The sequence below is a fragment of the Nothoprocta perdicaria genome, unplaced genomic scaffold, assembly GCF_003342845.1.
Source record: "Nothoprocta perdicaria isolate Ctin4 unplaced genomic scaffold, notPer1 scaffold_38, whole genome shotgun sequence".
NCBI classification, from domain to species: domain Eukaryota; kingdom Metazoa; phylum Chordata; class Aves; order Tinamiformes; family Tinamidae; genus Nothoprocta; species Nothoprocta perdicaria.
The window spans coordinates 4,858,468-4,874,419 of NW_020455621.1; the positions used below are offsets into that span (position 1 = coordinate 4,858,468).

Sequence of the window (15,952 nt, forward strand, 5' to 3'; positions counted from 1 at the left end):
TCAGTCCTTTGTATTTGGCTTAAACACAAGAGGCAGATGATATGTGGCCTGAAAACATTCTATGTGTCTGAAGGATTCAGTATCTTTTCACTGTATATTGCTTCTATCTTGTCACAGAGCATTATGTAATTTCATGCCAGAGGCATGTCGGGGATGCTGGGTTATGCAATGCCAAAATGGAATTTGCAATATCTAGAGATTTTGGATCATAACTCCAAGGTGTCCAGTCAAGATTTCAGGGACAGATTTTCTAATACTCTGAATTATAAAGTTCATCTTTGTCAAAAGTAGATTTTTTTAGTTGCCAGAGTGAAATATATTGGGTATTTTAGTGCACTCTCCTTTTGCTATGCTTGCACAGATCATATCCATTACTCTTCCTATCACAAGGTAACAGAGACATCCATATACTGTTTATTGATCCAGTCAAGGCAAAGATGTAGAACACCTTGAAAAACTTCTTGAGTCCTCTAAACACTTGATGGTGTCAAAACTTTGTCAAAAATTTCTGGCCTGAGTGGGGCTGTTGTGCCTGGCTTGCGGGGTTYCTGCATGGAATAACTGCATGGGCAACCAAATTCCTCACAGAACCAGTCTGCGTCAAATGATCACTAGGCTGGAAGTCCTGTAGCTGTATCTYCACATTGATCTTTCTTCATTAGTACAACTATGATAACAGACCCAGCTGCACTAGTGCAGCTTTTTGGCTCTTGCAGATAGTATGTGTCTCTGCCAAGACCCTTGCTCTTATGTTGGCAGTTGAGTGCCAAAAACAAGGCCAATAGGCAACCCAAATTGGCCCTGCAGTCTGCCATCTCATAGCCTACTTTGGCAGTGCTTAATTGCAGTGTTCCTGGAGGAGAGCATATATGAACAGTTGTCTTGTCTCTCAGTAGCTTCTGTATTTGGATATGTTCAATATGTGCTCAGTCTCAGCCTCTCTGCTCCCATTTTCCACTAGCCCTCATATGCAGATTCAGACAAGCAATGTAATTTTTATAGAGATACTGGCTTTTCTGGCAGTCCTGATTCTGCAGGAATCCACACAAGAGGAAAAGCCTCACGTGTGTGGACCATTGATCACCCATGTTTCCTGGTGTTCAGGCATGTATAAGCCCTGAAAGATCTTATACAGGCGGGACATCTATTTGTCTCAATTTGTGGGGCATCTGCAGAGGGCTTCTTCCCTTAATGTAGCATGTCTATCAAGGAGTTAAGTTTTTTTGAAGTTTCAGTAAAAGAGGCCTTGCTTTCTGTTAAGTGCTTGGATTCAGATTATTTTAGCTTGAAGACAAGCAGCTTTTAGGTTTTCACAATGATAATATTCCTTGTAAGCAGAGAGCTGTTGTTCTTCATAAACTCTATAGAAGATGAGTCTGTGTGTCTTGGGGGAAAACAATGTTTTTGGCTTTCTGCGTGGACTTTGTATATGTTGTTGACAATACATCTTTTCTTCCACTGCATAACTCAGGAAGGAGTCATTCTTCTTGTCCCCCTCCAGCTAACCTTTTCGCAGATGGTACATCTATCTACCTAAAGACATGTGATGCTAGAAGAACCTTATCAGGAGTGGCACAAAGGCCAGTTATGCCTGTAGAGGCACCSATTTAATCTCCAGAGCAGAGCACACAGGAGGCTGCTTGGGAGCAGGCTTATGATTCAAGCACGGATGCAGGAGGAGTTGGCCCATCTGAGGCCATGCAAAAGTGCACCCTAGTAAAGCTGTACGGACACGGCAGGCTATGTGTCTCCACCAGTCTCCAGAGCACCACCAGACAGGAGTTTGTAGTTCCTGACTATCAAGTTCGGATTACTGTTGTGTCATTACCTTATTTTTCTGAATTTACCTTGAGGTCATTCTTCTAAGAAACCTCCCTTACTAGCGAGGGATAAAGGGGAGGGATTTTTGATGTGAAAACAAGTGTGTACACTTGATGTGTACAAAYGCAGAAGTTGAAATTTGTATTCAGTTTCTTGGAGCTTCTAGTGTACAAGAAAGCAATCGATAAAAATGTAGGGAAAATCCTACGTTGTGGTTAATAAATCAGAAATTAACAAGCCAAATGTTTGATAAAAACCGGGTTTGATCCTGGTTTTAATTTCCATTTTTCTTCAATTTATATTATTGATTGTAATGAGCAAATAAAAATTCAGCAAAGAGGCTGCATAAGGACATAAAGGATAAGGTGTCTGATTGTTCTGGAGCACCTGCTGAGATGACATCTCTCATTTGTCTTCATGCAATTTTCACATCTTTTTATTTTTTTCAAGGACAGAAGAAAGYCAGGGAGAATCATGCAATGTTCTTTTGTTCCTTTTTCTTTATTTACCCAGAGGACTTTCCTCTGGGTAATTCCTTACCACATCTTAGTAAAAATTCCTTGTAAAAATTCCTTGCCACACCTTAGTAAAAAAGTCATGATAACAAATGTATCTGATTCTAAGAGCTTTCTGAATGACACACCGATTTAATGAATTAAAGGTCAGTAATTGTAAATAAAACAATTAAAGGTCAGTAATTGTAAATAAAACAAAATAAATTGTAAATAAAACAATCCTGCTTATCCTGTTCCAGAAAAGGAGGTGCTAAAAAATAAGATACATTTTTACATGGACTGACTGCAGTTCTTTTGGTTAATAGGTAGATGCATTAGGTCTTTATATTACTTGGATAGGACTTCTTGTTTGTTTGTTTGATTGTTTGTTTTAAAATGTAATGTGTTTTCAATACAGAAAAAGTGGGGCTGAAGAGTAGGGATTCAATTTGAAAGTTTTAACTTTCCTGAGTAGTTTAGTTTTGCTATTCTGTATCCATTTTACCCTAAACTAGACTACTCAGGAAAGTTAAAATTTTCAAATTGAATCCCGGTCCTTCAGCCCCACTTTTTCTGTATTGAAAACACATTACGTTTGAATGCTGAGATGCTGAGCATGCTGAGATAAAGAGATGGAGGTGAAAGCAAAACAATCAGGAATGCCAGACTGTCAATTTTAGAGTATGTTGCTGTAAATAATGTCACTGATGTGTTTTGCTCTTTTGTGTCTTGGCTAGCTTAAAATCTATGCTTAAAACCAGTTTGTGCTTCTGAGGCTTAACAGGAATTTGGAAGGGACAACCTGAACTGTTCACTTTTGCTCTTGATTCAGAAGTAGCTTTTTCAAGGGGTCTACATGTTTTCAGGCTTATAATTTTGCCCTTCTGTTTGCATTTAGCAGTTTTTTTCTATCTATCTCACATGTCTGCCCTTCTGARGTTCACCCTTTCATATTACCTCTGTGGGAGCTACACAAAGCAAACTAATCATTTATTCTTTGCTTGTGGTAATCCAGCTTTTACATTCATTTCCTGTGCTAGCACTACTTGGATTCTCCGCATTAAGTCACCTTTTCATCTACAGACACAACAGTGTGGAGAAAGGTATTTCAGACATTTCACTGAACAGCACCAGCTTCTCCTTTCAACGTTATGTAATTTAAACATTTTTAGTGTGTTAATCCTTGAGGTTATGAAATCAATTGGATATCAATTGGCAGAAACAAATATCTCACCTCCACTTTACTGATGGGAGGGCTGCTTGAAATTAGAATTTGATCTGTTTGTTTTGATTTTTTCTCCTGTTAGGCTCAAATTCTACAAACACTTGTGCTATGTATTTAACTTTTCTACTGTAAGTCTCCTAAAGCATCACTGTGATTAAAGATGCCATCTGTGACAGTGTTTGCAGAACTGAGACTCCAGCTTAGGGGTGATTGATTGGAAATATTTTGACAAAATGCTTCTTGGAGGGGGGTTGTTACTAAAAAAATTATAATGTTAAACTCGGTCTTTTTGAAAATGTTGATTCTCTGAAACCAAAATATTTCTGCTTAGGTAAATTTTATTTTTGCTTATTCATTCCAGTTTTATTTTCTGGACAATTAATCCCTATTCTTAAATTGTTAGAAATATGTTTTCACTCCTTGTCTCCAGCTTTCAGTCTCAACATTTAAACCTTTCTGTCTTGCTTGTTTTTTGTATCAGATTGAGAGCCAGGATTGTTGACTATACTATCCTGGGTTTCTTCCATCTGTGCTGAGATTATTGATTATAGATAATTGGTCAAAATAGTCAAAGTTAAAACCAAGCTGTTAGTGAGGATAATCTGATGTTCAGATAGCATTAGGAAATGACTTTTGTTTTCACTGAATTTTTAAGGGATCTACACTTTAAAGCAGCAAATATCACTTCAAAGATGATATTAAAATATCTTGTTTTTCTCTAAATAATACTATAATATCCAGTGATTTGATAACATATACCTTAACATAATCTATCTTCTCATTTGCATTAAAAATGAAAAGCCTTCATTCTACTCAGATGAGCAGTTTCTCTGGTGATGGACAAACTATGGTTAAGTATTGTTTCATAGAAATAAGATTAAGATTTATTACTTAGACACTATCCCCAACCTGATATAATTCAGATCTGTAACCATGACCCACATAAAGAGGAAGTATTGGTGCCTTATAGGCTTATATAAATGAAAACTACCTTAAAAGCCATAAACATTTGAAAATAAGGATAAGCAGRTGAGTAGTTTTTTGGGGTAGTGTTTTCAAAGACGCATGTTAACAAACAGAAGGCAGTAACATTTAGCATGTTGTTTGATCCACATAATAAATCTCTGGTTGTGTGACCTCTGAAGTCCTTGACTTCAGTTAATTTCTCTTTAACAAGAAAAAGAGTAGGAAATATACTTTGAAAAGTAACCTCATTTCTAATGTACTTTCCAGACAACTCCTGAAGCTGTTGGCAATGTAGGTTACCAGGAATCATTTATAGACTTACTGACTCTTTACGGAGTATCTCATGATGTTCAGCCTTTGAAAACATATGTTTTCTGATTATCTGTGCTCACAAAAACAAATAAAGCTATTTGTAACTGTCAGGATTCTAGAGAAAGGTCCAAAACATGATCTCTCTGTGTCTTCAGGGTCAGAAATCAGAAGGCCAATAAAACTATGCATTTTAAATTATCACTAAATCCATACATTCAACCTTTGTTCATATTTGGATCTTTGTGTGTATGATTCTTAATTGCTTGAGATCAGCATTGGTATTCTAAATCCTGTACTTGAAGTGTCAGCTAAGGTAAACATGTAACTGCAAGAGATGGACAAAACTGAGCACATACACACCTTCCCTTTGGAACTTCTGCTCATATATAAATATATATATATAAAAAGAAAATAGAACGTTGCTCATATATTTTGGTGCCCCATTGAGATATCCTTTCTRTAATTATTTTTCAAAATGAGTTTACTAACTGTAAGATTTTCTCAAGCTTTGATAAAAMAAAGAGACTATTCATTGCAATATTCCCTTCGAAAATTTATTCTTCCAGTTAATTTCTCCAGTCTCATTAAGAAATGGAAAGCACTTGTGGAGTGTTGTCTAAACAATGCCAACCAATAGAACAAACCAGCAATTAAAGATAGGCATCATTAAAATACTTTAATATAGTCCTAAGAAAATGGGAAGCTATGTACTGATAATTCATGAACAGAAAGGCCAAATTCAATTCAATTTGTTGAATTGAATTCAATTTGTTGMAATGAATCAACAATTCAACAAATTTGTTGAATGTATTGCTCTAAATAGTGTTTGACTTGAAATAGTTCTGCTAAAATATAAATAAATTTTTAAAACTCCATGTTATATACAGAATAAGTAAAAATAGTGTTATCTCAGAATATATTTGAAAAAATACATTGGTGTAAATGAAAATAGAGGACTTGACCACATTTTGGTTTTACTTATGTTGGGGAAATGAAATTTAGTAATAGTACTTCTCTATTCTAGACTTCAGGTCTGGCTTCAGCTATTCTTACTTCTYGCTCTCTTTTTGTTAGGAATAGCAATTATTTGTGCATGTTTACATACTTGCCTCATTCAAGAGAAAGGCAAATGTAACCACTTTATACAGTAGCAAAATTTTAGTGAAGTTTGGATCTTTCTTACTGAACTAATGCATCCCTATGCTGAGTTCTTGACAGAATAAACTCACTTGGTGATTAATGAYAAAAGGGAGACATTTATTAAAATTATTTGGATTTTTAATCTAAAGTGTAGATCAATGTCTTTGAAAATTTCCACTGCGTGTTTTACCACTATAATAATCATCAAACTCCATTTATTGGTTTTGCTTTTATTTTCTCCCTTGTCTTCAGTTTTATATAAATTCAGAAAATGAAAAGACTAGTCTGGTCTCAACAGCTCAGTTTCTTCATTTCTAGAATGGCTTAAGTTTGGAAAAAAAAGATCTGTAAGCACAGATGGCAGAGTTCTTCTATAGCATGCAAAAGATGACTCAGTTCATTCATTTAACGCATCCTTCTGGGTTTCATGAGGCTAGAGTGCTGCTGCACTGAGAWCTGTGGTGAACACAGGGAGTTTTGCCAAAATAGTTTAAAAGAACACTGTGTTTACACTGCAAATTCAATTGCTAATCGTAACAAAGTGTCTTCTCAATCATTGAAGGGCAGTGAGCCTTCTGCTMAATGCAAAATCTGGTTTGCAAAGAACACTTAGGGCTTAGCTCTCCTACTTAAAAGTTGTCCCTTAATAAAAAATAAAACAAACAAACAAACAAGCTTGTGATGTTGGATGGGATAAATTCAGTGAAGAAAGAGAGCGATGTTGCGAAAGCTATTTGAGGTCTGAAGGGAAAATATGGGTTTAAGGGCTATAGACAGCAAACTCCATGTTTGGAGAAGAGTAGTCACTGAAATTCTCTGGAAAAGGAAAAGACAAATCCTATTTGGAGCAAAATGCAGAACCTTCTGGCATCAATGCAATTTTAGCCTTGGCATAGATATTTAGGGGAAACATGGGAGTATTTGAGCTCTGCCCTTTCCACAGTTGCAGAGATGGGGTTGAGTCAGCTCAAGCATCTTGTAAGTCATATTCCAATGGAACTGCTTTTGCTTTCCAGCAGAAGGGATAGCCGTTTTACAAGAATCTGGATAACTGGGGTGTATGAAAACAACGCAAGCAGAACATTTCTATAACACTTCCAGCTTTTTTTTTTTTTTTTTTTTTTTTTTATTTGCTTGTTTGATTCTTTTTTTTTAGATTTTATTGTGTTTTTTTTTTTTTTTTTTTTTAACTCTCTGGAGTAATTTTACAATTATGCATGTTCAAAGATATGGACCAATGACTAGAAATGATTGAGTTACTTTGGCTTAGAAAGTTGTTGCTGTCAGCTGAGGATCCCAAACTGATTATATGTGTGCTCCTAGACTGTTAGAAGCAAACCAATTAAAAAGAAAGTTAAACTTTTTCATTCTAGCTTAGACTGAGAGTGGACACATGATTATGACTGAACTGATAAGAAATATATTAAGAGGAGGAAACACAGTCATTTGCTCATTAACTGATCCTATCCAAAGATGCCCTGATGGTGCAGGGAAATATTAGTCTGATGCGATAAGGGAGGAAATTGGAACAGAAATGTTAATTGCTGTTTTGTCTTTTTAAAAAGACTATTCAGCACTCCAAAATCTWCCAGCTCCCCAAGGCTTTTAATTTGAAAACTGGACCTTTAGTGCCATATTTAACATTACCATAKTCTTTATAAAATAGCTATTGGAACATCTGGGGAACTAACACAGTAATCAGGTCTTGTCCTTGCTCCACTCTTCATGGATGGTGTTTGCAGTCGTGAAGCTTTGTACAGTTTTCCTTGCTGTTATGTCAGGAGAGTCCCTTGTTCTCTGCTTATTTTCTCCCTCCTTGCAAAAAAGCACTTAATTAGCTGAAGAACAGAGGTATTTTTTTAAGGTGAATCAATACTGCAGACTGAAACATTGTATCTAAAAGTTTGGGAGAGGTGAAGTAGGGACTCCARGGGAAAATGGGACAGAGAATATTTTATGACCTGTTATTTGGGAAAAGGGAGACCTCCMTGTGATAAAATTGGTGTCTAGTACCCTGCAGTCAGGCTGCACCTGATGGTTCTTATTTATTGGAGCACTTCCTTCTCTGTGTGTTTATGGGGCATGTGTTTGGGGATTCTTACCTTGCAGCTACACTGTGGGTGCTGATGCTGTTGAGAGGAATGGATGTGGCAAATCAACCTTAATGACAAGGTGCAGGTGTTGCGTCTGTCTGGAAGATTAAGCCTCTCTTGCCTCCTGCMTTTTATTATCTGGTTTAAGTGCATTGGAACAGTCTTCCACACGCTGCCCTATTTCCTTTTGTATCTCCAAAGGGGGTCTCTAAGAAAAGTGCTTTTTATTTTCTATTGAATTTGAAACCAAAGTAGGAAGACATATTCTGGCTTCCTCATTCACCACTGTGGTTTTCCTTCTCTTTAAGATTTTTTTTTAAGGTCTGACATATATTTCAAAGGCTGCTTTCTATAGCACAAGTATGGACAGTCCATGTTTCCTTGTGCTGCCCCACAGATAAGCCTTGAACTTAGAACACAGATAATGCTTGAATGTGAATTTACCAATGACTAATGGGGTAATTTTTGCTTTAAGCCCCCTGTAAAGGCAGCATTTTTCATCATATGGCTTGGGAAGCCCCACACAGCTACTCTGTGTCTCCCTTGAGCAGGCAGTTTTCAAGATTCTAATCAGCCTCTGACTGCTGAGACTACATCCTCACTGCATTTCAAAAAAGGGAGAGAAATGGTTCTCTTGACAGAGAAAATGGGCACTAAATTTGCCAAACAACCATAATAAGAAGAATAACGTACACCTTTTATATGGTCTTTGCTCCTCATGCTGTTGAAATGTTACCACAAGCAAATAGTGTGATTTCCTTTATCAGACATGACAGGGCTGCAATGCTCACAGGAGCGGTTTATGAGGCTAAATATTTGATGTACTTTGGGGATATTTGAAGCCAACTATTATACTAGATCAATGCTAAGAGTATGTCTGAAAAATGCCTTTATTTTGTTGATCAAAATGATTATATATATTTACCTAAAATGTCATCTTAATGTTTTTGTTAAAATATTTAWTGCATAGGAATGCAATGACTTAGAACAGTTCCCTCTTATCTTGCTCTTCAAGTACATGGATGCCTGCAGCTGGAATGGCATTTTATCTTTAGGGCGGTGAAGCAAAGTTGTCTTTGACACTGAGAGCACTGTGACATGAAAAAACTCTTAGTAATGCTGCAGGTGTAATACAGTTAGCATTTGCATTCAGAACGTAAAGAGAATATTGAGTGCTCTGAATAAGATAAAGTTCAACAGAACTAAGAAAACAGTACAAAAAGCAAAAATCATTAAAAWATAGTCTGATATTGTGGGACACAGAATATGTTACTGGCTCGTGCAGCATCTGGGTACATATCAGTGAAAATCTGTTGCTGATAGATTCAGAAAAACAAATTCATAGCTTATTCTGATTATAAAAGGACAGATGCAGGAAARAGCAGATCTTCTGTTCAATTCCTCTTTCAAAGGAAGAGAGATCCTAAGGCCACATCCTTAACCTGTGGTAACTCTTTGCTGACTGCCATCTCAYGCAGATTCCTTGCACTACATGCCCMCATGTCCGCAGTTGCATGCATGGATTAAAATGGGTTTACCCAGCATGCTGGTGCAGATGGATATGTTCTTGGCTGCTGCACAGAATTAATTAGTGTATTCTGCACTATATATGCTCTTACACTGTGCTTACCCTAGTAGCTGTGCGCACTGAACAATGTGTCTAACATCTGTCACATACTCACTTTCCTCCTTGCCCTTTCCCCTTGAGGAGGAAGGTATGCAGCATCCCATCTTGCTGGGGAAGGTAAGAAATAGGCTTTGAAAGGATGTTTTGGGTCATCAAGTCTCATCTCTGGTTGTTGCAGACATCTACATTATGTAATGCTCCCAATGTGACAATATGAAGCTTCATTCTGAAAATGAGTTCTATTTCATACTTCCATTAGAAAGCCTTTTCTCTACCCTTCTTTTTTTAATGCGACAGTTASAAAGTTTTCAATTCCCAGCCTCAGATTTTTTCTGCCTTATGTTTAGTTATTTGATTGTATGTCAGTGTTGTTCTTAATCTTAACTAGTTTTTTTTTTCCTTCAATGATCTTTATTGCATTGTGACGAATTTATAGGCAGCAATCCTACTTCCTTTAATTTGTGTTTTGGTATACTGTTGTATTATAAGTGTATCTGTGTATTTAAGATAGTTGTTATTGCAACAAAACTAAAGCTAGGCGAAAGCATTCCACATGGGTTTAATTTCCCTTTTGTTGAAAATCTTAACTGTAATTGCAGCTGAGCTAATGYGGTACAAAATGTATGAAAAAAAAATCCCATACTACCCTTATATTTAGGTCAATAACAATTTAGGTAGGAAACATATTACTTTTGTTATCTAATATGCATTGCCTAACTAGCTAATAAGATTCACTTTGCTCCCCTGGTTCACCCTGAGTAACACTTACTTGCAGGAATAATCCTTAAATGAGACCATGTTGCATAAAGCTCCAGAAGAAGCTGGACAACATGTTGTAATTTGCTCCCAAAGCAAAAGGCAGTTGCTAATGGCAGTCAGTAATGAGGCTGTCCTGCTTCAGACTGGGGACAGAGGCAAATCACAAAAGCAGAAATGCACTAACTGCCCAGCCTCAAAACTTGGGACAAAACTTGGAGCGACTACAGATTAAAATCTAGAGATATATAGAAAGTTCTCCTTGTGTCCTTCTCAGTGTGTTGCACCTGCATGCAAGGGGCTGTGTGATGGAATGGGCTGTAGTGAAGGACGGGGCCACTAGCAAAGATCCTCCAAGGGATATCTCTGCCACCATATCTCTGTACCTTTTCTAGAGGACACGTACCTTTTAATGACGTACCTTTTCTAGAGGACACATATTATTTACAGACAATAAACCATAAGAAATTCTAGAGCAGTAGAAGCAGTAGAAAGACCTCTTCAAACTGTTCTCCAACACTATTATAGAAAGAGGATTGCTTTAAAAAATACTACATTTTGTATGGTGTACCATCTTTAAGATGAAAAAAGTAGTGCTATTTAGTGCTACTAAACATATTGTGAGTCAGAAACAACAGCAGGTACCTCTTGTTTCTTTTAACAGATCAGAGAAGAAACAAGTTAAATTGTATCACCAAGATATAAAACGGTTTTTGACTGTTTTCCTGGAATAGCACAATGATTATTTGGCTATAGAAATTTTAACAAAGCTTAATCCTTACTGTGTGAGTCTCTTYCTTCCTTCTTCTACTTCGATACCTCTTTTTTTTTTTCTTTATGGTCCACTGGTATATCAGCGTAAGAAAAGAAGCTTGGTGTCCTTGGATGAGTTAAGACCAAGCACATAGTACCCTGCTGCTCTGCTGAATCCTGAACGTGTTGGCTGTGATGAACCTTCTTTGCTCTCCCCTTCTGCTAATGATGATTGATTTTTGAGGGAAGAACTAGCCCTTTTCTATCCTAGACTCCCTTAATTTGTTAGATGTGTGATGTAATATCCGCTTTTGTTTAAACAGGCAATTATGGGGAGAGTGGAATGGAAGCCTTCAAAGAGTTGGCTGCCCAAGAAGGACTCTGCATCGCTCACTCCGACAAGATCTACAGCAATGCTGGGGAGAAGAGCTTTGACCGCCTGCTTCGGAAGCTGCGGGAGAGGCTGCCCAAGGCGAGGGTGGTGGTCTGCTTCTGTGAGGGGATGACCGTGAGAGGGATCCTCATTGCCATGAGGCGCCTGGGAGTGCTCGGCGAGTTCCTGCTGATCGGAAGGTAGGGCTTTGGCGCTGATTTTATTGCACATCCTCTCCCTTGCAGGAGAAGCACAGGCTGAAGACAGGCCTTTTGTTTCAGAATGGCATGATTGGGCTACTTGCTATTTAAAGATTTACCTGGCTAATGAAAAGAGATGGCAGGATGGCAGAGCTGATTGGAGGAAGCAGAGAGCAAGGTGTATGACATCTTCATCCTTGTTGTTTAACATCATAATTGACATTTACTTCAGCAGAAGTTATTGCCTGCGTTTTCAATATTTGACCTTCACTTTTGTGCTTCTATATGCTCTCAAGGAACTTTTCATACTCAGGTTTTCTGTAAATTACGAGAAAATTTAAAGTGTTTTCGTAGTGCTGGGGAAACTGAATGCATCCCAATAGTTTTAACCCCCAAATTATTAAGCGGTTTTGATTACTTGAACATTTTCTACAGTTTTATGATTACAGTCTGGCATTTTCAACTGTATACTTTATTCTGACCTTTAATATTCAGCAGACTTGTTTGTTTATAAAATATTGAGCTTGCTGGTGGCTAAGTCAGTATGTATATGTGTTTTGATATTTCCAGAATAATTTCCAGTGCAGAGATATATGTTGGACAGGCAAAGATCATTTTATCAAAATGCAAATAGTTTCTTATTTCTTCTACAATTCATCAATCCTTTGTAGATACTGAAATATGTTCATTTAAGTTCTATCCCTATGGCCTATCTGTATTTACTTTTTTGTGATAGTTTTCATTTTAATGCTTTTTTGACTTTAACCTTGACTTTCGCAATATCGTTGCCTGACTTTCTGTTTGGATCAAATCTGTTCAGATGATGAGAACTGACATTTTCTGTCTTGTCTGCTAGATTGATCATGTCCTTTTTAATCCTTCCATTCACTCTTTGTTTCTTTCATATCTCTTGTTAGAACACCATTCCTTCAAGGCCTTTAACAGTTGTCTGCTTACCTCCTTATCTTCTGTTGTCTTTTTATTCTGTTGTCATTCTGATCTGTCAGCCTTCTTTTTGCCCCATTCCCTCCATAAGGTCTTGCTGCCTGCCTCTAYCATGACTGGGATGCTCTCTGTTTGCTTTGAGCTATACTAGTCTCTATTCAATCACATCCATCCCTCTTAGAAACCCACAATATTATGATTTCTGTAAGTCAGGTAACCTAGATAATCATCTGAAAAAAATCAGTGTGTCTGTGTTTGCAGTTTTTGGACTTATCTCCTTTTATTTATTTATTTTTTTTTGTGGTTCCTCTGATTTATTTGAGGCAAAGACTTTATCTCCAGAAGTTTGTGTAGATAATATATAGTAGATTAGGAAAGCCATCAGCATTAAAATAAAATAAATAAGTTGGTTATGAAAATGGTCCTATGTTTTAGAACTGTGAATATGCTTTTCATCTGAATCATTCAGTACACACTACTTGAATAACAGAATGTTTCTGGACTGACATGTTTTAAGAATATTATTTTTTAATGAGCAGAAGAACCTAACTGTAATAGAATTAGCCTGTGTCATATTATCCTTCCTCACTTGGCAAATGTCTAACAGCTTTAGGCAATGTTACGCTTTCTTCATGTTTTATTGTAGCGCTAACTGATGTCTTATTCTTCAGACTGGTTTAGGTGCTCTCTCTTGAAACTGGCCATATAGAGAATAAGAAGAAAACAGGTTCCTACTAGAAGAAACAGCCCTCAAAATAAATCAGGAGAGGGCCTTTTGCTTGTCTCCCTCCTTTATGGTTAGATGGAACATTTTAGCTTCACACTTTGTCTAGAAGTTTTAATCAAGCAGTATACTACTCTAATCAGTTCGAGTATTTGACTTGGAAACTCCCCAACAATATTGTTCTGAATTTTTTAATCAGATCTTCTCATCTATATAGTAGCTGGAAACATACTTGAAAATAACAGAATATATTTTTGCATAGGCTTTCATGTAATCTTGTTATATTTTGTGTAAATTTTGGGCGTGAGAGACTGCTTTCTAGAGCTGGGAGGGCTGATCTGCTTGTAAAACAATCTGTCTATTGCTCTGCATAGTCTGAATTGTGCCCAACAGCTGGTTGAAATAAAAAATATTATAGAGCTTGCACATGTTCTATAAGTGCTTGCAGCTCTAAAAGAAAAGACACTTTCTTTGAATTGTCCTAATTATGTGATTTARAAAAAAGGCAGATCTAGCAAGCTTATTCACGGGTGTTTTGCAGTCAAACTGCAGTGCTATGAATTTGGTCATCTGTATAAAAGTGGGAACCAAGGCATGGATCAGCATTACTCTGATGTACTATTGAGCTTTTTCTATTCAAATACTCAGCTAAGGAAAAAAATGTCTTTTAAGATCATTCTTTTACTTGAGGGAAGTGGGAGTGAGTGAATGTGAAATCAAGATTTCTTTCTTTTTTCTTTTCTTTTTTTTTTTTTTTTTTTTTTGCAATAGTGAGCTAAACAAAGCCACAGGTGTATTATCAGCCACAGTGTATGAACACCACACTGTGCTCTGACTCACTATTTAGAGGAAGCCTTTATAAAGTGGCACCTGGCTAACTAGCTCCCTTCCTCTTACATTGTCAACATTGCTGTTGATCAAAGCAGACGGGCAGAGCTTAGCTTAATCAAATTCTAGGTATCAGAAAGAGAGTTGGAAGCTAAATTTGACTTTGGTATAATTTAGGAGTGATACACTGGGAATTACACTCAGCCAGGTCTCAGTCATCAAATACTGGGGCGTTTTTTTCAGGAGGAGCTGACTCTTGTAAGGCATGGAGTTAGGATCTATTTATGCCATTTTTGAGGAAGTCTTCCTCAAAAGTGAGGAAGGCACTGAGGCAGTGAGGCACCTCAGGCAGTGAGGAGGAGGGGGCGGCCTCTTCTCACTGGTGGCCAGTGACAGGACTAGAGGAAACGGCCACAAGCTGAGGCACCGAAAGTTCCACAGGAACTTAAAGAAGCATTTCTTCACTGTGAGGGTGCCAGAGCCCTGGAACAGGCTGCCCAGGGAGGTTGGGGAGTCTCCTTCTTTGGAGATCTTTAAAACCTGCTTGGACGCAGCCCTGTGCCACGTGCTCTAGGTGACCCTGTGTGAGCAGGAGGATTGCACTAGATGACCTCTGAGGTCCCTTCCAACCTTAAGCATTCTATGAATCCATGATTCCTAAACTCAGGCTGAGGATCTGACTAGAAATTCAGCTTACTTTGCTACTGCTAGTGGAAGTCTGTCCTGTTAATGAGGAAAAGAAAAAACTTCTATTTCTGACTCTAGAAGAAAGGTAGAATACGCAGGACTAGAGGAAAGTTTTGAGACTTACTTAAGAGAGAATAGGAGATGATTCTCGTTCTACTGCAACATCAGAATGTAGCGGAGAGTCCGATAAGAATATTTATAAGGCTGTGAAAGTAAGGACCATAAGAGAAAGGAGAAAAAAAAGTCATGGCTTTGCTAAAAAAAAAAAACAAAAGAGGGTTGGAATAGTATTGCATCAAGCGGAGCTGGTAAAAATTACACTAAGGAAGTAAGCTGTAGCCTTCAAGGAATTCAAGTGATTGCTCTTTTAACACAAAGTAATTATCATATGGAATGATTATGTAGAAAGATACTCAACCTGATGAGTCTAACTGTGTCTGCGCAGGTTTTATATTACTTGATAAACATAAAATAAGTTCTACACAATCCTTTCAAGATATGTGACTCTCCTGTATATACTCTGGAATGGCACATCAAAACAAAAGCATATAAATGACTTGCCAGAATCTGAACAGGTAATGCAAAGCAAGAGAAAGACATGGAAACATAATTTTAACTGCTGATCTGAAATCAGTGGAGGAGAGACGTGCTGGATAAATAGTTAGAAACAAAAATCCTGTTTAACAATTCAAAGCTCTCTACAACTCCTACATGGAATAGTTTGGGTTCCTGAAAAGGAACGGGAGATGATGGTACATAGGCTGTTTTTCAGTATAATACTTTGTTATGAAATGTGTACTGCTTCATTTCTGTAAGCTCTGCAATGTATTGGTATTGCTCTATTGACTGTTGTAGAATTATAAATTTGTAAGTGTTGACAGAGTGACTTCTGAAAATACGGACACTYGGCGGTAGCAATACATTCTCTGTGATCCTAGTGGATGTCACTGGACAAATCAGTTCTCTTTCTGAGTCCAATAAAACCCTTTGCATAGGATGACATAAGCT

At 37.4% G+C, this 15,952-nt stretch overlaps 1 protein-coding gene across 1 annotated transcript in view; it reads left to right on the plus strand.

Moving 5' to 3' along the window:
- The window catches only part of GRM1 (glutamate metabotropic receptor 1), a 171,605-nt gene that overhangs the window by 22,371 nt on the left and 133,282 nt on the right, over window positions 1-15,952 (plus strand). The window contains exon 2 of the mRNA XM_026044728.1: window positions 11,511-11,760. Within this exon, the coding sequence (XP_025900513.1) occupies window positions 11,511-11,760 (250 nt within the window). The remainder of the gene's footprint in view (window positions 1-11,510; window positions 11,761-15,952) is intronic.